The 24372-nt window shown below is 57.2% G+C and overlaps 3 protein-coding genes across 3 annotated transcripts in view; 1 reads left to right on the top strand and 2 right to left on the bottom strand.

Annotated features, from left to right (window-relative positions):
- SETD2 (SET domain containing 2, histone lysine methyltransferase) overlaps positions 1–16392 on the top strand; it is a gene marked incomplete at its 5' end in the record, with an annotated part of 68612 nt that extends 52220 nt beyond the window's left edge. Inside the window, 7 exons of the mRNA XM_082015171.1 lie at positions 3228–3903; positions 4765–4899; positions 5488–5627; positions 8315–8426; positions 14663–14743; positions 14860–14961; positions 16102–16392. Of these exons, the coding sequence (XP_081871297.1) occupies positions 3228–3903; positions 4765–4899; positions 5488–5627; positions 8315–8426; positions 14663–14743; positions 14860–14961; positions 16102–16263 (1408 nt within the window). The 3' untranslated portion in view covers positions 16264–16392. The remainder of the gene's footprint in view (positions 1–3227; positions 3904–4764; positions 4900–5487; positions 5628–8314; positions 8427–14662; positions 14744–14859; positions 14962–16101) is intronic.
- Positions 16393–16546: 154 nt separating this feature from the next.
- LOC309417646 (uncharacterized protein) lies at positions 16547–20799 on the bottom strand. Its single transcript, XM_082015172.1, has 3 exons — positions 18847–20799; positions 18626–18771; positions 16547–17858 (listed from the first exon to the last, which is right to left on the bottom strand). The coding sequence occupies exons 1-3, from the start codon at positions 20187–20189 to the stop codon at positions 17554–17556; spliced, it is 1794 nt and encodes a 597-aa protein (XP_081871298.1). The 5' UTR covers positions 20190–20799; the 3' UTR covers positions 16547–17553.
- Positions 20800–20887: 88 nt separating this feature from the next.
- On the bottom strand, positions 20888–23499 carry LOC309402673 (D-serine dehydratase-like; the record flags this gene model as incomplete). Its single annotated transcript, XM_081996533.1, is given in 5 exon segments — positions 20888–21125; positions 21188–21377; positions 21494–21664; positions 23368–23400; positions 23403–23499. Coding segments are annotated over 5 exon segments (726 nt in total). The 3' UTR covers positions 20888–20890.
- Between the last annotated feature and the right edge of the window lie 873 nt (positions 23500–24372).

Raw genomic sequence — 24372 nt, 5'->3', positions numbered from 1 at the left:
GTGTCGGATCTGTGGTAGTCCTGGGTAAAAACTCTGGGAAGAATGGTCCTGGTGATCTTTGAAAACACCCAGGGATGGGGAAGGAAATTTTCTCCTGGAGGAATCCTGTGTACATGGTGAGATGCATTCCCCGGCTAGAGCTGTGTCGCTCCTTGGTTTAGGTGGCCTCTCCTCTCGGATAACCTACAGCTTCATTTTCAGGCACTTTTTGGGAATTAGGTGGTTGACGAGGGAAGCTGCGTCCAGTTCTCGCCCAGAAATTAGGGATGTAGCCCTCCTAATGCAAAGAGGTCTTCTGAGTCCTTCAAAACCCATTCCCTTCTTCTGCTCCACCTCTCCCCAGTGCACTTGGGGATTAGTCTAAGCTTGGAGCAAGCCCCTGCCCGTACAAGAGCTAGCAGTACCCAAGCCTAGGTACGAACCAAGCCAAACAGGATTTCTTAACACGAAACAGTTCCTTGACCAAGTGAATATCCCCCAAAACCGTTGAGCGCAAGGAACGCGCTCCAGGTAGGTATGACCCCAGCAAACTGGTGCCGGGTCTCCTGCTTTTCCTTGGCATCACGCTGCCTTGGCTGAGAAGTTGTCTCTTATGTTTTAGAAACCTTGCGGTGATTTTACTTTGCGTTTCTTTTCTGTGGGCGCTCTGTTGCCCGATGGATTCCCACCTACCTGTTTTGCAAGTGGTGGATACAAGTGTGGGGACTTCAGATTTACTTACATCTTTTAAAAAAAGGATTTTTAAATGCAGGTGGTCTAGAGAAACGAGGCACGAAGTCTGTAAGCTCCAGCGAAAGTACAAAATACTTGAAATTACGGTGCGCACAGGTGCTGAAGATAAAATAGAAAATAAAAGTAACGAATTTGTGTTGCGCTAGTATGTGCTGTGTCCTTCCACGTGAAATACTTCTGCTGACCAGGTCTGGTGGGATAGGTGTTTAGGAGAGTAAAGATAAGGGCAAGGTGACTGAAATGCAGATGTCTTTTCTCTTGATGAGTTGGCCAGTTCAAGGAACAAGCGGTAAGAGAGAGTATTTTTAATTATTAGCTGTTCTTCCAGCTTTTTAAGTGAGAGTCGGATCAGTGCAACCACCCTGGCAGCCACCCAAAGCTGCCTTTTCCTTTTCCCGTAGATTCAGACCATCGCTTTTGGAGCACCCGAGCCCACGCCTGCTCCCAGGGTTATTCCCCAGCGCCCCGCGAGCGTGCGGCTGGGCGCAGCCAAGCCCTCCTGCGGCCGGGGGAGCGATAGAGCTGATGGTGATGGCAGGGCTGGTCCAAGGCAGCGCAAGAATCTGGCTGCTTGCTACCAGATGCTCTTTTTCCTCCCTCGAAAGTTGCTTCTTAATTAAGAGAAGGAAAATACTACATGTCTTGCATTTCAGGGAGACTTCAGATCATGTTCAATGTAAGAATACCAAGGAATTTCCTTTAAAGAAGTCAGTTTTCTGTTGTCCCTCTTAAATAGGATCTAAAGCCACTTAGTAATTAGGGAACAATGTGTGGTGAGTCAGCCAGACAAGGAAACTTTTGTCCTCGCATTGAGCTGTGCTGGAAAACTTTAAAACATCTGGATAAAAAGTAAGGCGTAAATCTGCAATGGCGTAATGCAAGTCTATACTACTGCAATTAGCCATTTGGAGGATGGAAACGTCACCGAGGTCTGGGGGTAGAAGTGGAGCTGAGTAACGGCAGTGTGCCGAGAGATGTGAAGAAGGATGGAATAAACAGTGTATTTTTGGTGTTATTTTAAACAGAACAAGCGCTTCCGCAGGCGAGCAGTCGCCTGCTCTGGCTCTTCCCTCCTGCAGCTGCATCCTTGTCGCTGAGCGGCCGGGAGAAGGAGCGGGGTGCTGGCAGCCTTCTCTGGGGATGCTCTCCCCGCTCTGACTGTCCCCCTTTGTTGTAGGAAGGATTTAATAAGACAAAAGAGTAAAATAGGTGGAAAGAGGAGCAGAGCAAACAGAAGAGCATCGCTGGCTTGCTCTACGCTAGACCCTCAGTTTTCTTCTGCCCGTCTCTTCACGCCGGCTGCCTCTCATGTAAACTCTCCAGGCAGTGCCAGGAAATACTTTAATTATTGAAATTGAACTCTTCACGTCAATGAGGTTCGCATTAACAGATCCTTGCAGTTACTCTGGGAATGCAAGGAAACATCTTAAGTGTATCTGTTGGTAGCAATGTGCTTTTGATATGTAAATGGAACGCATGAACATGAAGTGAGTGTATAGAGAATATACTGGATGCTTTGTAGAATCCATTATATTAGGGCTGCAAAGCATTTTTGCTTGTGATCCCTGTTTTACCACACTCGTAACTTCTCAAAATATCCACCTTTGATCTGAAATTTTCCGTGGTTGAGGTCTGATCAAAGTCCTTAGGCTTTTTTTCTTTCTCTTCTTTAACTCCTTGGAAAAATCCCTCCAGCTGCTCTGCGCCTCGGAATGAAAATTCTTCTTCGTAAAAAAAGAATTAAAAAAAATCCATCCACACTTTTATTATTTTTTAAGCTGAATCTGTGGTCTAGTAAATAGCATAACTCTAAACAGAAACGCGCTGTTTGTAATTCCCTTGTTCTTCGTCTGCAAATGCGCCTGTGTCTGCAGCTCTGCCAGCGCGGGGGGTCCTGAGACAAGAAAGATGGGATGCCTTCCCCATCGCTGAGCTGCCCTGGTCTTCGGGGGCGAAGATGCTGTGGTGTGAGCTGCACCTTCTCTTTGGAGAGCTTCTTCCAAAGCACTTCTTTGTTGGTCCTGCTTTGGGAAACCATGGCTGAGGAGCTCCAGCACGGGTACCCAGCTAGTTCGGGGAGCACCCTGCTTATTCTGCTCTCTCCTTGGGTTCCCTGTTGGCCCTGGAGATGTTGCCCCCCCGTCTCTGGGTATCTCAGTGCTGCCTAGCAGGTCCTCCAGACTATTTCTGCTCCATCTTTGCATCTCCATTAGTTTTAGCACTGGTAAATCCAGCGGGACCACTTAGCTCATCCTCTGCCCTGGCTCCTTGCTCGTGGCCAAGCAGGACCAGTGGGTGTTTCTCCTCTCTGTGAGTTGCCACAGTTGGTCAAGCAGCTGAAAAACAACTGAATGTTTTTAGGAATTGATGTTGCTGTTGGGCATTTGGGCTCTCCCAGGTCTGCGTGCCATCAGTGGTGGTCCTTTTGCTGCTGGCACCCTGGACCTGTGGGTTTTTGAGGTCTCACAAAGCCTTTTCTTTTCTTTCTTTCCCAGGTATGACACACCAGCGTCTTCAAAGAAGAAAGTCCGGCTTAAGGATCGCAACAAGCTGTCCACAGAGGAGCGCAGGAAGCTGTTCGAGCAGGAGGTTGCCCAGCGGGAGGCCCAGAAACAGCAACAGCAACTGCAAAACCTGGGGATGACGTCCCCCCTGCCCTACGACTCCATGGGCTATGGCACGCCCCACCACAGCTTTATCGGCTACCCGCCTGGCTACCCCATGCAAGCCTACGTAGACCCCAGCAACCCCAACGCTGGCAAGGTGCTGCTGCCCACGCCCACCATGGATTCGATGTGCTCGCCGGCGGCGTACGAGCACCCGCAGACTTTGGTTGGGCACGCGGTGGAACAAACCCTAACCGCTCCTCAGCCGGTACCAGTAGTCCAACATGTAGCAACGACGATGGAGGTTACAACTCCGCAGTATGTAGCACAAAGCGACACCGTCGTCCACCAAGAACCCAATGTGGCTGTCCTGCCCGTGGCCGCGCCGGGACCAGTGCAGAGCCAGAGCTACGGGGTCTGGGATTCCAGCCAGCAGACTGTAGCTGTACAACAGCAGTACTCGCCCGCCCAGTCCCAACCAGCCATATATTACCAAGGACAGACCTGTCAGACCGTTTACGGTGTGACATCCCCCTACTCGCAGACGACCCCACCGATTGTACAGGTAATTTTCATTTCGGGCAAGGCACAGCGTGAAACACCTGCAAAATGAAGGGTACCAGCCTGCGGCTGGCAAAACCACTTTATTTGCTGACTTTTTGCTACTGCTCTTAATATTAGAGCATCCTACTTTGCACTACTGTTAAGCTGCAATAGTGCTTCCCGGATAACTTCCCATCCGAGAATCTGAGAAAAGCACATTTAGGCAGGGTGTTTTCTGTGTGCAAACACCGTATGTCGTGGTTGTTGGGGGCAAGCAGGAGTTTACAGCTTGCAGAGATTTTTTTTTAACCTGTTTATAAAAGTTATGGTATTTTTTTCATTGTTGATTCCTGTGAGCAGATATTTCTGGGTAAGAGCTTCCACTGTCACTGACCCAGTCATCAGTAAAACACGGAGGTGTGCGCTCACCTTCTGTTGACTTTTGGAAGCAGGGTCTGTAGCCACCAGCTGTTGTATGACTTAAACCAAACAAAAAACCCAACAGATCAACCTTCTTTATCTGCTGTCTCTCAATTACACGGCCCCTTCCCTGGGGAGCCTGGAGCTCCAAATGAGCATGCTGAAGTGCTCTCTCCTTGTGCTTTGTCTTCGTTAACAAGGGTATCGGCGTTCAGCATCTTGTCAATGCCTAATTCTTCCTAAAAGCAAGATGTGGGCGACTGTATGACTGCTGGGATAGCAAACAGGCCAGCCAGTCACTGGTTGTTGCTGTTTGGTTTGGATGTTATCTTCCACTACTCCTTGAGGACTATTATCCTCTTCTTGTCTCCATTATTTGAATCCCAGTAAGGGAACTGTGTCCTCTGGTAACGGTTTTTTTGGTAAAACAAGCTGACTTGTGATTCCCCATGCTCCATTTCAGAGTTACGCCCAGCCAGGTCTCCAGTACATCCAGGGCCAACAGATTTACACGGCTCATCCGCAGGGAGTCATAGTGCAGCCACCAACGGCAGTAACTACCATCGTTGCAGCTGGGCAGCCTCAGCCCATCCAGCAGGTAAGGCTTGGTGGGTCAGAAGGGATGGGGAGCGTTCGTCTACATCTGCCGTGGGTTTGAGTGATTCTCCATGGCTTCTGGATGCTGTGAAAGCGTTGGTGGCACCAGCTGGAGGATTTTCCCATGTGGCAGCTTGCTGGCACCTTTTGGGATGCTGATCTCCAGGCTGGTTGCGGGCATCAGACACGTTTTTGGGGGTTTTGAGCCCAGATCCTGCTGTGTTCCAGCCAGCACATCTGAGAAGGCTGTGTATGGGTGCGTACGTAGGAGCTCCATGAGCTGCTTTGACCACTGAAGCTTCTCCGTCAGGAGCAATGGTTTGGGTATCCACCACAGAGGATTTAAGAGCATGGGTGGCAAAGTGGCTGTATGACAAGCTCAGGGTGTGGTCGGGTGGGTGCTTGGGGGTATTTGATGAAAAACTAGGAAAAGATACCATCCTCGTCGCTTCTTGGACCAACACTAATGTCGTTTTTAAGTTTTACCTTCAAGAAAGTCTTTGTGGTGGGGAAAAGAGCTGTCAGGGCTGCTCCAACCACCTTCACGGCCACTCATGTCTTTCTCTTCACCCTTTTGTGCTATTTTCAGCCAGAGCTTGTGGTGACAAATAACCTCCTGGACTTGCCTCCACCATCCCCTCCAAAACCCAAAACGATCGTCCTCCCACCCAACTGGAAAACAGCCCGAGATCCAGAGGGGAAGATCTACTACTACCATGTGGTAACAAGGTGAGTGTGGTAATGAGGTGAGCATGATAATGAGGTGAGCGTGATGCCTGCTTCGAGGTTGGAGTTTGATGGCTCAAGCAAAGGAATTCCGGTGTAAGAGAAATGGATATTCAGTCCTCGGTGGCTCGTTAGGCACCCGGTGGGGTGCTGCTCCTTAGCTGGGTGGGTGGGAGGCTGAGAACACTCAAAACCTTTCCTTCATCCCCGTAAATGTGGCCTGGAGATAGAGCCCCGTTTTCTGTGAGCAGAAGCGTAACGATAGCAAACAATTTCCTTGCAAACGATGACTCCAGCCATGCGTTGAGCCGCAACCCGGTGTGATAACGCGATGGTGAGGAGCTCCACTTCTGACATCAGACTGCAAAACAAAAAATCCCATCAAAGCAATATCTTTCTCCTCAGCATCTCGGTCAAGTTGGATTTAATTCTTTTGAAGTCTTGTTTGGTTCTCATTACCCTGCCAGAATACGAGGATCCCCACACGGTGCTGAAATGGCAGCAGAATTAACAGGTAGAGAGAGACCTTGTCTGCCCCTCATGCTCTGAAACACCCGTGCGGCGCTGGCAGCGGTGCCAGGCAAATAACCGCGGTCTGTGGAGACTTCACTGCGCGTGCGAGCGTTGCGGTGGGCATGCTGTATAAACGGGAGGTCTGTGGTGGCTCAGGGATCAGCCATGATCCGTGGCGTGTGGCATCACCCTCATTTTTTCCACCTTCAAACCTTTGTTCTGCTCTGGAGCAAGAAATAGTTCTCCAGTGTTTTCCCCACACCTTTGCAATCGGTTTTGGAAGGTACCAGGTTTTTGGATCAATACCTGTGAACTTACCTAAATTGAGTATCATGAATTTTAGACTTCTGAAAAGGACTTTTTCTAATTTCAAACTCCATGTGAGATCTGTATGGGGATCCGCCTCTCCAAAGGATTAAGCCCGAGTATATTCTTACGTGTCCTGACTGTCTTGATGTCAATTGCTTGTACTTGCACACGTTTCTCGGCATCAATCGATCTTTTCGATCTCCCGTTTGGACTCCTTCCTGCTACCTTACACATCAAGAGTTGCACCAACAGCAGAGCAGGAGACCATCAAACCCCAGGAAGAAAAAGGAAACAGTTGAGCAGGAATTTGTGTTTTGTGCTGTGGTTTGGAAGTCTTGCGGTGAGATGAGGAGACCCAACTGAGCCTTCCCCCTTGGCGAGGAATGCCTTCCCCATGCATCTTCTGCAGCTACACGAGAAGCCACTAATTGAATATAATTAATTTTGAACTTTTTCGAGGAACGCGTGCTGGAAGATTTCTTTCAATCCTTCATTTAACTGTATATCTTCCAAGAGGACAAGGCCAGTAGAGGAAAGGAAATCTTACTTCTTGATACTCTTTCTTGTTTTAATACTTCTTTTACATAGCAATCAAATCAGTAGTTGTCTGAAGTCAGGGCTATTCAGCAGTATCTGGAGAATTCAGTAGCATGATGAAGCTTGTGGGGGCTGGTTGAAATAAGGCTTTCATGCTTCTCCTCAGCATGTCCTGAAAATTAAAAAGCCTTGAAGTGGGACGGGGTTTCTGATGCAGGTCAGAAACCTTGAGAAACTCAAACCAGCGGCTTCTTTTGATGCAGGCTTTCAGGTTGGGTTTTGGGTTTTTTTTTTTTTGTACTGAAGAATGCACATCCTGCCTTCACACAGAGACTAGAGATGGAAAATTGTTGCCATGTTAGGTCACCTCCAGACCTAACGTGAGCTGCTGAAGATCTGCCCTCTTTGCATCCCTCGTGTAGTCTGCTTGTGAGTGAGTCCTCTCACCTGATGGAGATCCCGTACTCGCTCTAGTCCTGCAAAGACTGGTCTGTCCTGCTGGCCCCTGTTTCTCCTGGTTGTGTTCCTCCCCTGGTCTGTGGTTTTCCTCGCCAGCACCTTCCTGTATTTGCTCTTGGATGCCGACGGCTGCCCGCTCCCCTCGTCCTCACCTTGAGGAAATCCAGACCAGTTCTCCCCAACCTCTCCCAGTCTGAGCGTGGTGGGGCTCTTCCCCAACCGTTGGCCTGATGAGCCCAAGCAGGCTCTGGTGGCTTCTTCCATCTCAGCTGAGATGTTTCTGCAGAAATGGTGCTTCCCGTGTGCAGTGAGCCAAGGAGAGCTCTAGCCATGCGTTTAGCCTCTTCTAGCGTGTGGATGAGCTTCGTGGCATCCACCCATCCATCCTTTCAAGCTCCTGCTCCTTCCTGTGGCTTTTCTCAAGACCTTTGGGCTGCACCCTTTCCATGATGAGATACTTGTGGCTGAACACTTGGCTTGAGGTGCCAAGGACTGGCCCTTGCTCTGCAAGAAGGAGCACCTTCCCCATGCCTTCCCCTGTGATGTCTCCTGTCTTTCCACACCAGAATCACCGACCTTCTTTATTTCATGCCTGTGACGAACTTCCCTTGATCCCACGTTGAGTGTCCCCAGTGACAGAAAATTGTGCAAATTCCCTTTTTTAAGTTCTTGCTTGACTTCAGCCTTCTCCAGCTTAGAAGCCTACTCAAAACTCGTGATTAATAGCAAGATAGGGCCATGCTTTACACCCGTGTGAAGAGTTTTGATGACTGATGAAGACCAGTTGTCCCAGTTGATGGGACAACCAGTGAGCAGGTATGGGGTACTTTTGAGAGGGTGACGGTGGTCTGACTGTCTCTGTCTTCCTCCAGGCAAACCCAGTGGGACCCTCCTACCTGGGACAGCCCAGGGGATGATGCCAGCCTTGAACACGAAGCTGAAATGGACCTCGGGACACCAACGTATGATGAAAACCCCATGAAGGTAAGCGTGGGGTCAGCGAGGGAAACTCGGCATTAACATCTCTTTGGCAGACCGTGGGGATAATCCTGTCCTGCGGAGCAGGAGCAGCAAGCGCCGGGGCTGTTGGTGGGGTCGATACGGACTTGGGGGGATGACGGAGGGACAGCAGTGGCCCAGGATGCGCCGTAGTGGCTCTCTTGACCGTGGGGACACCGTTTGTTTCCGCTTTAAAATAGCAGTAGAGGATTAACGGAGTTGAGTTGATCTTTTCTTGCTGCTCTGAAATACCTGATGAAATACGCTGTGCTGCCCGGTAGCCACCGAAGAGCAGCTTCCCCTGGTTGCTGCCAGGTTTTGCCCTGGTGACAAATAGTGGAGCAGAGATTTTGGTGACACTTTCACCTCCTCGTCCTTCTGGGTGCTGCCTTGGTACAGACCCCGGTGCTCCTTTGCTCACCTCTCGGGCTGTGCCGACGGCGGCTGGGGTGAACACAGGACTTCCTTGGGGGGCGGCTTGTTCTGCCCTGGATGCCAAGTGTCCCTGCAGCCTCATGTGCGGAGGTGACTTTATAACTGGCCAAAAAAAGGGGCATGAGGGGGCGTAATGTTGAAATAGGAAAATCTAACAGTGCAGCAGCAGAAGCAGAGGTGTTGTTTCCACCACCAGCTGCCTTTCTGCTTTCCTGGTGAATGCTGCAGCATCTCCATCGCTCCTGCTGTCAAAGGTAGTGCCTGCCAGGTCGGAGCTGCTCTCCAACCAAATGGGGCTTGGTTTCCAGTTAGGTCCCTCTGTGGCCACATCTAACCCAGTGCTTGGCAGGAGGGGACTTGGCTGAGCCTCCTGGGAGGACATGTCTGCCGTTGGCACGTCAAAGCTCTTGCAAAGCAGGGAGGGCAGAGTCCGAGCAGCGGTTGCTGAGCCCCTATAGATAAATCACCCTATATACCTCTCTGGTTCCCTAAAAAGAAGAGAGAAGAGCCATAGGAAGAAAGGTTTGTCAGGTTATAAACCTTGGGGAGCAGTTTGTTGATGCTCAGGTGAGACCCACATGCCTGGGACTAATTTTGTTGTAGCTGCTGAAGGCGACATCCGTCCTACAACACCCAGGAACATCCTGCTCTGCTGCCATCGCCTTTCCCGTGTGCTGCCAGGATCCTAAGGGTTAACCCAATCCCTGTAACGCCTCCAAGTACTTCAGCTGGGATTCCTGGCAGGTTCACTTAAACTACAGTAGTTAAAAATAGTTGTCTCCTGGTAAAAAAGTTAATTAGAAAATTGACCAAGGCCTGGCACATGCCGCTCAGCCGAGGAGCCTTTGCTTTTGCAGAAGAGTCCAGAAAAGCCTTTTAAATGATTTTTGTCCCTGGGTCGGCATCACGCGGACCCTGCCGGCATCCCCTGCAGCTCTGGGAACCTCGGCGGGCAAAGGAGCAAATAGTCACGGCACTGGGAGGATTTATAAACACACGAGTGTCCTGGGATCGCTGGGGCTTGCTGGGTGGCTTAGGTGAGCTTCGGGTTCGGTAGCGTGCAGTGACCTTGCGCTGCACTGCTCTGGCTGATACCTCACGGTACTGCTCAGCAAAAGCATTAGAAACTGGGCTCCTGCAGCTTTATGAATTTTCCAGATGCCTCAGGCTGAAAGAACAACAAATATTCCTAATTTGCCTGTTTTCTACAGCGCGTTTCACTTTGACGGGAAGAGTTTGCCCTGTGCTTGCCTCGGGCCAATCCCAGTTTATCTGCTCTTGCCTGTTGCTTCTGGGTTGGGTTGCAGATCGCTGTTGAAGGATATCGGCGTGCAAAGCGAGACAGGAGAACCCACCGATCAAACAGACCTTCATTTTCAGGCTTCAAGGCGAGGTTTTATTAATCTGGAGTAGCCGTAAGCTGCATCCCCATGGTGGGATTTGCTGCTGTAGCTGTACATGCTACAGCTGAATGGTGTGGGCCAGCCTGGAGATGCGGAGGAACACCCCTTTGATGAGAACAAGGTGCTGAGAAGAAGGTTGGGCTCTTCGGAGCGAGAAAACAGAGTTGTGCTGGTCCTTTGCAGCTTCGGAGTCTTTTTTCCTACAGACTTTGGGGAGTCTCAGCGGTGCCTGTGACTGCAAAGGGAGCAGCAAGGAAAGAGGCTGCTGTAGATGCAGGCAGGCGTTCACGTGCCAGGTTCAAAACCTTTGGGATAAAAAAGGTGCTGAGGACTGGGGCGATGCTCGAAGGGCTTCGCCTCGGGGCAGACGTGAGCTGCCTGCTTCTGCCCGGAGTTTTCGCTGCTCGCACAAACCCCCAAATCCCTGGTTTCAGGTGCAAAATTTCCATGAAGCCGTCAATACCTCGTTCCTAAATTAACGCCGGCCGTGCAGCTTTGGCCGACCTCACGGCGATGCGGTTCTTACTCGCTTTAGAGCTTTAAATCTTTTTCTTCTCGGCCAGGATTGCCTGAAGGTTGGGCTTTTCCCGGTCGTGGAAATAATGTTGAATTCCCTCCTGGTCATAGCTCGCTCGCCGCCGCCTCCGTAACGATGCTTCCACCCTGAAATTGCAACCACATTCCTTGGATTTTTGTACCCTCCTCCTCCCCACCCCGCACCTTTTCCAAGAGGGATTAAACCCTCCGGCGTCGCGGCTCCAGCCACCCGACAGCTGCTGCTGCTATTCCTGGTGCCTCCCGGCCACGGGGCACCGCTCGCCCCCGCGAAACTCTTGTGACGGCAGCGACTGGGGTGTTTTATTTCCCCCGGAGCGTGTTCAGCACGCTTCCGAGCATCGTCTGCTCCCTCCCTAACACTCCGAAAGCCGCGGCGCGACCGGCGTGGCCGCAGCTGGTGTCAGCAGCGGGTGACCTCGCCTGGGGCTCGCACGCCGGTATCGTGGTTCCGATGGAAAGGCACAAGCGGTGTGGGAAGTCACGCTCGCTATTTCCTTCTAAAGCACATTTTAGAACCTGCTTTCTCCCCTGGAAAAGGGGGTTCAGGAGAGGGTGGCCCCGCGAAGCGCTGGGGGAGGCTGGCAGCGAAACGGGGCTGGATGCTGAAGTTTTTGCATCCTTTTAAAACGGACGAAGCCGGGATTTATTGCACGGTTGGTTTTGTGTCACTGCCCGTCGGTACCTCCCGAAGAGCGCGGGAAGGCGGGCACCGCCGCAGCGCATCCCAGCAGCCTTAGCCTGTGCTGCCGGAGAAGAGCATCGTGCAAAGGCTCCTCCGGATTTCCCAGCAATTTGACTTCTTGCTCCCCTCCCACCGTCACCCCATCCCAGGCTGCTTTTCCCCTAACAGAATCTTTCCCAGCCTCTCCGTCCCCACTCTTCCGCTGGAGGGTTTCTGCATAAAGCAGCAAGGCTCATAAATGTGAATATCACCGTTTTGGGGCTCTTCTCCTGCAGTAAGAGGTTTTCCTGGTGGGTGGCACCGCTTTGGATTACGGGAGTGCTTTGGAGGGGCTACGGAGGAAGCGCCGGGGTCACCTCAGTGCAGGCTAAAGCTCTCTGATAAGGAGGTTTTGATGTTAAAAGAAAGATTAATTTTAGCACAAGAGGAAATTAGCACCTTTGCACAAGTAGTGGTTTAGAAATACAGTTTCTATTTCTCCTCCTCATCTTCCCCTACAAATTTCGGCGCTGATTTTTCCCCCCATCCCGCGTGCTCCGGTCAAGGGGAGCAGGATTCCGCGCGAGCTGCCGGACCGTGCTGGCTGCCCGGCGTGGGCAGGTGCCGCGATCGTGGCCGTGCTTCGGCTCACGGCTTTCCCATCTGTCGGGCTTGGCGTTCGGCTTCTCCTCCCCGTTCCGGTCCCCAAAAAGTGCCATTTTCCCCTCCCAGGTCACCCCCGCCGCCCGAGCGGCTCCCGTGATCGCAGTGGGAAGCGATGGAGCTTGAAATCCCAGGAGCGTTTAGTCCCAGGCTTAATCCAAGCAGGCCAGGCTTTATTTTTGCAGTTACTTTCTTTACGCATTTATTTACACGCATCTTTCTTTGGCGTTCGCAGCGCTTCCCTGCCAGCTCCTCCAAACCCATCCTCCGGCTCTGCTTAAGCCAGCTAATTAGCGCTGATAATTTATAGCATCTTTGAGGACTAAATTAAAATCCCGTCGTTACCAAGCTGACCCCCGTAGAAAATAACTCCTTCCTCACGCTCGCTCGGGGAATTAAGAGAAATTGGGGTGTGCCGGCGAAGCTGGGGCTCAGTGATGGAGAAGGGCTCGGTGCCGCCACCGTGCCGGTGCCGCGCCGGGAGCCGGCGGGGAGCCATCTGCTCCCCATCACCAGCCTTTTGATGTCGGTACGCGAGCCGCGGGCAGGGAGCGGCGAGCTTTGATGTGCGGCCAGCCCGGAGACGCAGCCGCGCTCGCTCGGGACAGCCCTCGGTAATAAAACTTCTCCGTCAAGGGGTGATTTAAGCCCCGCGTGGGTTTGCTTACGGGACCTTGCGGCTCTGCCCTCCAGCCTCAGCCGGGCGGGTCTTTGGGGTTTGAAGGGGACGGGATGGCTCCTGCATTTTTTCAGTGTTAAATACTTTTAAAAATTGCAGGTTTTTTAAATTAAAAAAAATAGCAGGACGCTTTCCAAGAGCAGAAGGACAAGGCAAATCTCCCCCGGCTTTGCAAGACTTTAACAAGCCCTTTTGCTCTCTCTGTCTTTAAAATCCGGGTCGTGACAACCCAAACCTCTCCCGAAAAACTGCGCCAGAGGAAAGATGCTGCTTTTTTTTTCTGCTTTCTTACACTCTGAGGATGTCATGGGGCTCAAAGGCTGGGCCCGCAGCGACGGGCGTGCGTGGGGAGGTGGGTGCTGAGCAAAGGGATGCTCGCCGGGGTGCAGCGGGCGCGGTTTCCACTCCATTAATACGAGCAGCAAATTAAATCAGCCGGTGCTTGTGCTCTGTGGGATTAGTACCCGGAGGAACGGCCGGAAATTCCTGTAAAATTCACTTTATCCTTCTGCGATTGTCTGTAATCTTCTGGAGACGCTGTAAGTGCTGGGTTTCGGCAGGAGGGCTGGCGGTGCGCCGGCACACCGGGCACGCCTCTCCGCCGGGGACGGTTCTGCTGCCGCCGAGCGCCCGCCTTTGATTAAGGGGCTGAATACCCGAGCGTGGCTCAAACCGCCCCGGGAGCGGGCTTAGGACAGCGTCCCCCGGCCTGGGTGTCCGGCCGTGCCGGATTCGTCCTTGCAAATCACCGTTGTGCCAGTAACTAGGCTTTAACGTACGTGGAATAAATGGAGGGGGGTGATCAGCTGCTTTCCTTCCCCTCGCCTCCAGCTAAAGATAATACCCCCACCGCGGCGCTCGCCGCCCCCGAGCCAGCCCGACTCCCCCAGGACCAGCTCACGCCCTTTTTCCAGCTTCTTTTCCAAAGAAGAGCGGGGCGCGGTCCCCGCACCTCCCCGGGGGCTGTGCTCCCAGCCCGGCAGTGTGGCTGGAGCGCGCCGGGAAGCGTGCCAGCACCGGGCTGCGGAGCACACCGGAATTGGGCTGGGGGTCGGGCTGGGAAGCACACCAGGACTGGGCTAGGAAGCGTGCCGGGATCAGGGTGGGGAGCGTGCCTGCACTGGGCTGGAAAGCGTGCCTGGGTTGAGGTGGGGGAGTGTGCTGGTATTGGGCTGGGAAACTCACTGGGACCAGGCTGGGAAGCTCACCAGGACTGGGCTGGGAAGCATTCCGGCGCTGGGCTGGGAAGTGTGCCGGGACTGGGCTGGGAAGCTCACTGGGACTGGGAAGCTCACCAGGACTGGGCTGGGAAGTGTGCCGGCGCTGGGCTGGGGAGCTCACCGGGACTGGGCTGGGGAGCTCACCAGGACTGGGCTGGAGAGCTTACTGGGACTGGGCTGGGGGGCTCACCAGGACTGGGCTGGGGGGCTCACCGGGACTGGGCTGGGGAGCTCACAGGCACTGGGCTGGGGAGCTCACTGGGACTGGGCTGGGGAGCTCACTGGGAGTGGGCTGGGGAGCTCACTGGGACTGGGAAGCTCACCAGGACTGGGCTGGGAAGTGTGCCGGCGCTGGGCTGGGGAGCTCACCGGGACTGGGCTGGGGAGCTCACCGGCACTGGGGAGCTTACTGGGACTGGGCAGCTCACCAGGACTGGGCTGGGGAGCTCACCGGCACTGGGGAGCTCACCGGCACTGGGGAGCTTACTGGGACTGGGCTGGGGAGCTCACCGGCACTGGGGAGCTCACCGGCACTGGGGAGCTCACCGGCACTGGGGAGCGTGCCGGGAGCACCCGATACCCTTCTCTTTCCCCCTCCCCAGTCTTCCAAGAAGCCCAAGACGGCGGAGGCGGACACGTCGAGCGAGCTGGCCAAGAAGAGCAAGGAGGTGTTCAGGAAAGAAGTGAGTTGGTCGCCGGGGCGGGCGTTGGCCGCCGTCCCACGCCGGGGACGCGCCGCGGGGAGCGGGGGACGTCGGGCGCCCGGGGGACGCGTAGGGACGGGTGTCCTCTCCCGCAGATGTCGCAGTTCATCGTGCAGTGCCTGAACCCCTACCGCAAGCCCGACTGCAAGGCGGGGCGCATCACCACCACCGAGGACTTCAAGCACCTGGCGCGCAAGGTGACGTCCCCGGCGGCCGCGGCGCCGCGCCGGCTCCCCCGGGAGCGGGAGGGGCGGAAGGGGCAGCGCTGGGGGAGGAGGCGGGGAGTAGGAGCCGGTATCTGGGAACGCGAGCCGATACTTGGGACTACTGGCCGATATTTGGGGAATATTAGCCGGTATTTGGGGAATATTAGCCGGTATTTGGGGAATATTAGCCGATATTTGGGGAATATTAGCCAATATTTGGGGAATATTAGCCAATATTTGGGAATACAGCCAATAGCTGGGGAATAAGAGGAAATATTTGGGGAAGAATAGCCAATATTTGGGAATATTAGCCAATATTTGGGGAATAAGAGGAAATACTGGGGGAATAATAGCCAATGTTTGGGAATATTAGCCAATGTTTGGGGAATATTAGCCAATACTTGTGGAATAAGAGGAAAAATTTGGAGAATAATGGCCAGTATTTGGGGAAGAATAGCCAATATTTGGGGAAGAATAGGCAATATTTAGGAATACTAGCCAATATTCGGGAATATTAGCCAATATTTGGGAATAATAGCCAGTATTGTGGAATAAGAGGAAATATTTGGAGAATAATGGCCAGTATTTGGGGAAGAATAGCCAATATTTGGGGAAGAATAGGCAATATTTAGGAATACTAGCCAATATTTGGGAATACTAGCCAATATTTGGGGAATAAGAGGAAATACTGGGGGAATAATAGCCAATATTCGGGAATATTAGCCAATATTTGGGGAATATTAGCCAATACTTGTGGAATAAGAGGAAATATTTGGAGAATAATGGCCAATATTTTGGGAATAAGAGGAAATATTTGTGGAATATTAGCCAATATCTGGGGAGTAATAGGAAAATCATTTGGGCAATAAAGCAGAATTGCTTGGGGAATATTTGGGGAGTAATAGCAAATATTTGGGCAATCATAACAAATGTTTGGGTGAAAATAACAAATATTTGGGCAATAATAACAAATATTTGGGCAGTAATAACAAATCTAAGGGGAATATTTGGTGAAGAATAGCAAATACTTGGGGAATACTAACAAAACCGCTCGGGGAATCCTCAAGACTTGGGTTACTGGGAATACTGGGAATAACGGTGAGTATTCCCGGCCCCTCCTGTCCCCTGCAGCTGACTCACGGCGTCATGAACAAGGAGCTGAAATACTGCAAGAACCCGGAGGACCTGGAGTGCAACGAGAACGTGAAGCACAAGACGAAGGAATACATCAAAAAATACATGCAGAAATTCGGGGCCATCTACAAACCCAAAGAGGACACGGACCTGGAGTAACCCCCACCTCCAGCACCCCCCGGCGCCGCCGGACGCAGCCAAACCTCGGGATGCGCAATTTCGACAGGATTTTCGCCGTTTTAAACCACCGACCTGTGAATTTATGTTTTTGGTTTTTTTTTTTTTTTTTTTTTAAAAAAAAAAAAGGAAAATAAACTTTGTTCCCTACGGCGTGAGGCGGTTTGTGCTGCCGGGGCCACGCGGAGGAAAAGCCGGGCTTTGCTAAGCCGGGCTTTGCCGGCTGCCCTGCCCTGGCGGTGCTGTTGGACGCACGCACCCCGTGCGTCACCGAGCTCTGTATTATATTTTAACGTATATGTGAATATATTGATAATTTTTCTTTTTTTTTTTTTTTTTTTTGCTTTTAGCCCAAGACTTGCCGACACCACGGGAACACTTTGTAAGGATAGTTTCGGGGTTATTTTTTTTTCCCGTTGTTTCATTGGTTTTATTTTTGGTTCTGCAAGGTTTAATCTGTTCTCATGTAAATATTGCGGAGCGGAGCTGCCCCCGGATTTCTGGCAGGCCTCGCGCTATGTTGATAAGATTGATTTTACTGCTTAAATCATTTTACTTTATCCAATTTTTACGAAACTTTTTATGTAAAAAAAAAAAAAAAAAAAGAGAAAAAAATAAAAAAGAAAAAGAAAAATGACAAAAAGTTGACACCGACCCCAGAAGAGGTTTGGCACGGCCGGGGTGGGGCCGGGGGGACGTGGTGGTGGCTCCAGTGGGGACATGGTGGCCTGGCTTGGTGGTGCGTCCCCTCTCGCTCGGGGATCCCCCGTCACCCTTAGCGTCCCCGTGAGCCCCGGACCCCCTTGGGGGGGTGGGGACGGGGTTTCGGGGTGACCCAGCTCGGGGCAGGGGTGCCTGTGCGCATTTTGGGATTAAAACGGCTGTTTTCTGTCACGTAGTGTCCCCTGGTGCCACCTGTCTTGGGGTCTTTGGGGGTGTTGTCCCCCCCCGCTGTCCTTTACAGGGACGGATGTGGGACATTGCGCTTGGGGACACACGGACGCCCGAGGACACACGGACGCCCGAGGACACTCATCCTGTGACACAAGTGACACATTTAATGCACCCACCCACGGGCCAGCGGCGTCCCCGAGGCTCCCGCCCCCGCCAGCACCCACCGCCCCCCCGCCGGCGCCACCGACTCACCCCCCCGCCCCCCGACACCCCTAAAAAAGTACAAAACCCGCCGACGCCCCCAGGAGCGCCCGGGCGGGGGAAAGCGGGGCGCACCCGCCGAGCCCGCCCGGCCGCCGCGGCGCCCGCGCGCGCCGCTCACACGGCGGAGGTGGCGTCCCCCGCTGCCGCCAAGCGCCGGGCCGCGTCCTGCCGGCCGATGGCGGCCAGGGCCTGGCAGAGGGTCTCCAGGGTGGCCCCCTCGGCGCCGGCCCAGGCGCTGAGCAGGGTACGGGCGGGCGCCCGGCCGCGGCCGAAGGTGCCGATGGCGTCGGGGCCGAAGCCCAGGCGGGCGGCCAGGCTGCGCCAGTCCCCGCCGGGACCCCCGCTCTCCAGCAGCCGCTCCAGCTCCTCCTGCTGCTGCGGCGGCACCGCGCCGAACGGGTGCCCCTCGGAGCGGGGGGCTGCGGGCGGGGAGGTGGGGGTCAGGGTCGGCGCCCCAAATCGCCGCCCGGCGCCATTTCTGTGCCAAAGGTGTCGCCGGCTCCTGGCAAAGAGAGGCTTACCGGGGCACGGGCGCTCCCCGGCCCCCTCTGGGTGCTCCCCAACCCCCTTTGGGTGCTACCTGGGCAATGGGTGCTCCCCAACCCCATCCAGGTGCCTCCCCAAACCCATTTGGGTGCTCCCCGACCCCCTTTGGGTGCCACCTAACCCTATGTGGGTCCTCCCGGGGTGTGGGCGCTCCCTGACCCCCATTTGGGGTGCTCCCCGGTGCAAAGATGCACCCTCAGCCCGTCAGGATGCTCCCTGGAGCGTGGATGTATCCCAGCCCCACCTGGGTGCTCCCTGGGGTGTGGGGTGCTCCCCAACCCCACCCAGGTGAACCCCCAGGTGGGGATGCTCCCCACCCCATCTGGATGCTGCCTGGGGTGTAGGTGTACCCCAAGCCCATCTGGGTGCCCCCGAGGTTGCAGTGGCACCCCAGACCCACGTGGGTGCTCCTCGGGCCACGGTGGCACCCCAAACCCATCTGGGTGCCCCCTAGAGCACCCCAACCCCACCCGGATGCTCCCCAAGGTACGGACACTCCCTGGGGACACCCGTGAGCACGGGGCGCGCCCCAACCCCATCCCGATGACCTCGGGGGGACAAAAGCCCCCAGCCCCCACCCTGGCACGGGTGCCCCCCCCCCCCCCCCCAAGCCCCACGTCGCTGGGTGCGGGGCGCTCACCCTTGCCGGGCTGCTGGGGCTCCTGCAGGCTGTGGGTGTCGAGGAAGACCCCGCTGTCACCGTGCGGCTTCTCCCCGTTGGGGGACGTCCCCGGGTCCCCCGCCCGTGCCTTGGCCAGCTGCTGCTTCTGCCTGCACGTCTGCCAGCTGCCGGCGGGCGAGCGGGGGGTCACCAGGGTGCTGGGGGGGTCCCCTCGCCCCCCGTGTCCCCCCCAGACCTACCACTTGAAGGCCACGTAGGCGAGGAGTCCCACCACCACGGCGGCCAGGAGGCAGCAGTAGACGGGGATGATGTCCTGGCCGGGGGCCTCGGGGGGCACGGGGGGGGGGTCCCCCGTCACCGGCTCCCCGGGGGGGGCCCCCTCCACACGCTCCAGCTCCTCGTCTATGGGGATCCCCCCCGACCCCCAAAGGTTAGGGCAGCCCCGGTGCTCCCCTGCCTCAGTTTCCCCTTGCCGGGGAACCGGCACCCACGGGTGGATGGGGGGACAACCCCCCCAAATATGTTGGGGTGCGGCAGTGGTGGGACCCGCCCCCGTCCCCAGTTCCCGCCAGAGCCCCCCCAGACCCACACGTGGGGAAACTGAGGCACAGCCACCCCCCCTCCCCAGAGCGAGCCTCCACCCCACCCGCGGGGGGCGCGTGAAGGGCCCCGCGGGGGTGCGGGGGGGCGCGGAGGCGGGCGTGGGTGTACTCACCGTGGGCGCAGGGCTGGCAGCGCGTGTCGGCGTGGCCGCAGGGCTCGGTGCCGCCGAGGCCGGGGGGACAGGGGGTGCAGCACCCCCCGCCGCGCCCCGGCACCTGCGGGCACGGGGGTCCCGCCTCAGCACCCCCCGGCTCTGACCCCGGGACCCCCAAGTGCCTCCCCCAACCCCCCCGTGTGTGTCCCCACCCCATGGCGGGGGCTGGTTTGGGGTCCCGCTGGGAGGGGGATATGGGGGGACACCACGGCTTGTGCCGGGGGGGTGACAGAGAGCAGAGGGGGGCGGGAGAGTAACGAATTGAATTAAAAAAAGAGATAATAATAATAAAGAAACGATGAACGAAAAAGAGATAAAATTGGAAAATGGAAGAAAAAGAACAAAAGTAAAAGAACTAATCGAATAACAATTAAAATATGGACATGAAAGAAAGTACCTTGAAAGGAAAGGAAATAAAAGGGAATAAAGTGCAACGAAAGAAAAAGAAGTGAAAGAAAATAAAAGGAAAGAAACGGAAATAAATAAAATAAAATAAAATAAAATAAAATAAAATAAAATAAAATAAAATAAAATAAAATAAAATGAAAAAACCGAAACGAAACAAAGCAAAACAAAAGACAAGACCACAAAAAGCCGTGAAGTGCAGCGAGACGGAGCACGCCGGGGGGGCGGGCGGCCCGGCGGCTCCCGGGGCAGCAGCGCGGAGCCCCGGCCCGGCCCGCCCCGGCCCGCCCGTCCCATCCCGGTCCCGGCGCGTCCCGGTCCCGCCCGCACCGGGCAGAGCAGCAGCAGCAGCAGCAGCAGCAGCGGCAGCGGCGGCGGCGGCGGCGGCAGGACCCTCAGCACCGCCCGGCCCGGCCGCATCGCCGAGACCCGGGCCCGGCCCCGGGACCCGCTCCCTCCGAGCCGAGCCGAGCCGCTCCGATCTGCTCCGGTCCCGCTCGGCTCCCTTCGCTCCGCTCCTCTCCGCCTCGGTTCGGCTCCGCTCGGTCCGGTCCGGCTCCGCTCGGCTCCGCTCGGCTCGCTCGGTCCTTCTCGGCTGGGCCAGCTCAGGTGGGCGCGGTTCGCCCCGGGTCAGACTTCGCCATTGGCTGCGAGTGGCGGGGAGGGGCGGGGCTCCGCGGGGGCTCTGGGCTCGGCTGGGCTCGGGTCTGCTTCGCGCGGGACTCGGCTCCATCGAGCCTGCGGTTCGGGTCCCGCTCCGGGGCAGCCCGGCGGCCACCGGCCCGATTGGGACCGGACTGGTCCAAACTGGGCCCGGTCACGCTGGAACTGGGGGTGTCGTCGTCCCGCCGCCTCCCCACGGCCTGTCCCCTCCCTGCCCCGGGGGCAAAACTGTCTGGAAATGGGAAAAGCAGCTTTGCTGACCCTGGCGTGGGTGCAGGGCTCCACCATGGGTGCAGGGTCTCGGCGTGGGTGCAGGACCTCGGTGTGGGTGCAGGACTCCAGCATGAGTGCGTGGCCTCGGTGTGGGGTGCAGGACGCTGGCGTGGGTTCATGGCCTTGGCGTGGGTGCAGGGTCTCGGCGTGGGCACAGCGCCCCGGCGGCTCCGTGCTCTTCCTCCCTACCAGCCGCGGACGGGGTGCCAGAGCCCCACCACCTTCCCCCCGGCGTGGACGGAGTAGACGGGGTGCCTGGCGGCGGTGGCGCAGGCTGCGGTGGGTCGGGATGCTGAGCGGGGCGCGGCGGGGCTGGTACTCACATGGAAGGGGATGAGCGCCGGGATGCTGCCCAACGGGAAGCGCCCAAAATCCAGCTGTCCGTTGACGGCTTCCACCTGCCCATGCTCCTGCGTCAGCCTGCAGGGACGCATCGTCACGTCCCCACCCGTGTCCGCGTCCCCGTCCCCCAAGGTGCTCACCTCGGCTGGGGGTGCCCCGCGATGGCGGCGCAGCCCGTGGGCGCCTGGTCGCGGCCGTGGAGGCTGAGGGCGGCCCAGCCGCAGTCCACCGGCAGCTGGTTGCGGTGGGGGTGGTGGCCGATGACCCTGGTGAGGACACGGACGGCCACGTCCTCTGGGTGGCAGGAAGCCCGCAGGGTCTGCTGAAGGTCTGGGAGGAGAAGGTGCCCAGCCCGGGTTGGGGTGCATCCCGCCCCGGCGAGGGGGTCACACCCGGGTGCTGCTGGTGCTGCTGGTGCTGCTGGGGTGGGTTTCCAACCCGCTCACCGTAGAAGAGGTAGTTGGCCGGCTGGAGCCCGGTGAGCTGGGCCACCTCCAGCACCGGGTGGCTGCGGGACGGCGTGGAGCCGACACTGGCCTGTCGGGCCAGGGCATGGCCGGGGGGGACACCACCCCCATCACACCGTGGGAGTGGGGCCAGAGGTGGGTCCGTCACCCCTGGTCATCACGGGGAGCAGGGTGGAGGTGGGTCCGTCACCCCTGGGCGCCACAGGAGAGGGAGCGGAGCTGGTGATGCCTCAAGGAGGCCCAGATGTGCCAGGGAGCCCCCCAGATGTTCATGGCAGCCACCCGGCTGTGGCAGAGAGCCTCCCCCTCCAGATGTGCCAAGAGGGGAACAAGATGCGGAGGGAGCCAGCCAGATGTGCCAGAGAGCCCCCAGATGTGCCACAGCACCCCTAGATGTGCTGGAGACCCCCTCCTCCATGCGCCAGGGCACCCCCAGATGTTTCCGGAACCCCCCCATACATACTGGAGACTTCCAGCTGTGCTGGAGACCTCCCAAGATGTGCCTGGGAAGGCCCAGATGTGCCAGAGATCAATCCAGATGTGCTAGAACCCCACAGATGTGGTGGAGAACCCCCCAGATGTGTTAAAACACCCCTGGTTGTACCTGGGACCACCCACAGATGTGCCTGGGCCCCCCAAGATGTGCCTGGGGCCCCCCACCCCGATGCGTCTGAGCATCCCAGATGTGTCACCCTTCCCCCAGTTCAGAGGCCACGTGGCAAGGGGGATGGGGACACCCCTCACCCACTCTCCCTGGCCCCTCTGGGACCATGGGGTTTGTCAGGGCGAGGGGGGAGGCAGAGCAGCCCCCCAACTTGGGGGGGGAATTGGGGGGCAGCGGGTTTCCCCTTGTGCCTCTGTTTCCCCACCGCAAAACGATGCCTTGGCTGGCTGGGGTGGGACTGGAGACCCCCAGGACGCGTCCCCAGGGGAGCACGTCCCCATGTGTGGGGAGTTGGGGGTCCCAGGGGACCCCACAGACCCCATCCCCCCAGTGAGACCCATCTGGCAGCAATTCCCTCCGGGATGCAAAACCCCGCTGAGACAAAAGGGCGACAAGGGGGAGGTGGCAATGACACAGGTCACAACCTGCCACCAAAGCCACATCAAAGGCGAGCGGAGCCGCCAGCACCCTCCTCCCGCCTCGGGGGGGCTTTGTAGGGCCCCCTTTTATGGAGGGTCGTTTGCATTTACAACCAGCCGCCGGAGTTTTAGCGGGGCGGGGGGGAGGACACAGCCAGTTTGACCCCCTCCCTCTAAAAAAACATAAAATCCCCTTAACCCTGCCCACGGCGCTGTGGAGCACCACCCCCGTGGAGCATCCCGGGGGATGGGTGGGTGAAAATGGGGTCTGAGAGGAGTTGGGGGGCTGCAGTGCCCCATGATGGGGGGCGGGGGCTTATGGGGCACCCCTGCCCCAAGGAGCACCCTCGAAGAATGACTTTTGCGGGCGGTGGGACGCCCCACCCTGGTTGGAAACGGTGGGGCTGGGGGGGGGGCACGGACACCCCCCACCCCTGGAGGGTGACGGGTGCCCCCTCGCTGCATGCCCCCTCCCCACCCTGGCTGCCGGCGGGGTTTGGGGGGGCGCGGGGGGGTCCCTGCCCCGCCGTTCCCGCAGTCGAGCTTGAGCCAGACGAGCCAGCGCTGCCCGGCGGGCGAGGGGCGCGGGCGGGCGCGGGGGCTGCAGCGGGTGGGCACAGGGGGTGTCCTCGGAGCCCCCCGCCGCGAAGACCCGAGCTTCGGCCGGGGTGGAGCCCGGGGGGCGGGGCGGGGGTAAGGGGGTGCCGGGGGGCGCAGGGGGGTGCCGGGGGGGTCTGGGGGACACACTCACAGCGTCTTGTGGGTTTGACGTGGGGGCGGCGCCGGGGTGGGCAACTGCTCCGGGGGGCTCCCAGCCACGCGCCGGTGCTGCCGGGGGGGAGGGTGTGCGGGGCAACCTGCCCTGCACCCACCCCTCGCCAAACCTGCACCCCGCCATGCATCCCTCCCCACCCCTGCCCCCCAAAATCTGCCCCCCCCGGCTCATCCCGCCCCCCCCGTGGGCACGGAGGTGGCTGCTGTGGGTCCCTGCCCCGCTGGGTGGGGAGGGGGGCGGGGGGCTGAGCCCCCCATGGACCTGGCACCGAGGGGTGCTTTGGGTGGGGGCAGTGCTGGGGCAGCCCGCGGGGTCCCCCGCACCGGGCACAAAGCCAGGGGTTGCCCTCAGTCTCAGCCAGACACTGGGACTGGGACTGGGACACTGGGAACAGGGACATCTGGGACTGGGATACTGGAACTGGGACACTGGGAACAAGGACACTGGGAACAGGGACACCTGGGACTGGGACACTGGGAACAGGGAAATCTGGGACTGAGACACCTGGGACTGGGACGTATGGGACAGGGACATATGGTACTGGGACACTGGGACTGGGACACCTGGGACTAGGACACTGGGAACAGGGACATCTGGGATTGGGACACTGGGAACAGGGACACTGGGACTGGGACACTTGGAACTGGGACGTGTGGGAAGGGACATATGGGACTGGGATGTATGGGACAGGGACAGATGAGCCCCATGGGAATGGGACATGTGGGACTGGCATTCTGGGAGTGGGACACTGGGACTGGGACACCTGACTCACCTGGGATAAGGATACTGGAAGCAGAGACATATGGGACTGGGACACCTGGGACTGGGACACTGGGAGCACAGACGTGTGGGACTGGGACCTATGGGACTGGGCCACTGGAATCTGGGCCACCTGGGCCACCTGGGCCCAGGACCTGGGGACAGGGACACCCAGCTGGGTGGGTTGGTGACGCCCGAGCCCTCCAGCGGGGTGACCTTGGTGTCCCCACCAACACCCAGG

This window comes from Phaethon aethereus (genome assembly GCF_964289735.1).
Source record: "Phaethon aethereus genome assembly, chromosome: 2".
NCBI classification, from domain to species: Eukaryota; Metazoa; Chordata; class Aves; order Phaethontiformes; family Phaethontidae; genus Phaethon; species Phaethon aethereus.
This window is presented reverse-complemented; position numbering and strand designations above follow the sequence as displayed.

What these genes read in the sequence shown, in the direction of transcription:
- LOC309417646 (XM_082015172.1), bottom strand. Translation starts at nt 20,189, where the DNA reads ATGCGGCCGGGCCGGGCGGTGCTGAGGGTCCTGCCGCCGCCGCCGCCG. An exon ending in GCCTACGTGGCCTTCAAGTG is followed by an intron (nt 18,772 to 18,846) that starts GTAGGTCTGGGG and finishes GCCCGCCGGCAG; the next exon opens with CTGGCAGACGTGCAGGCAGA. An exon ending in GCCCCAGCAGCCCGGCAAGG is followed by an intron (nt 17,859 to 18,625) that starts GTGAGCGCCCCG and finishes CCCCGCCCGCAG; the next exon opens with CCCCCCGCTCCGAGGGGCAC.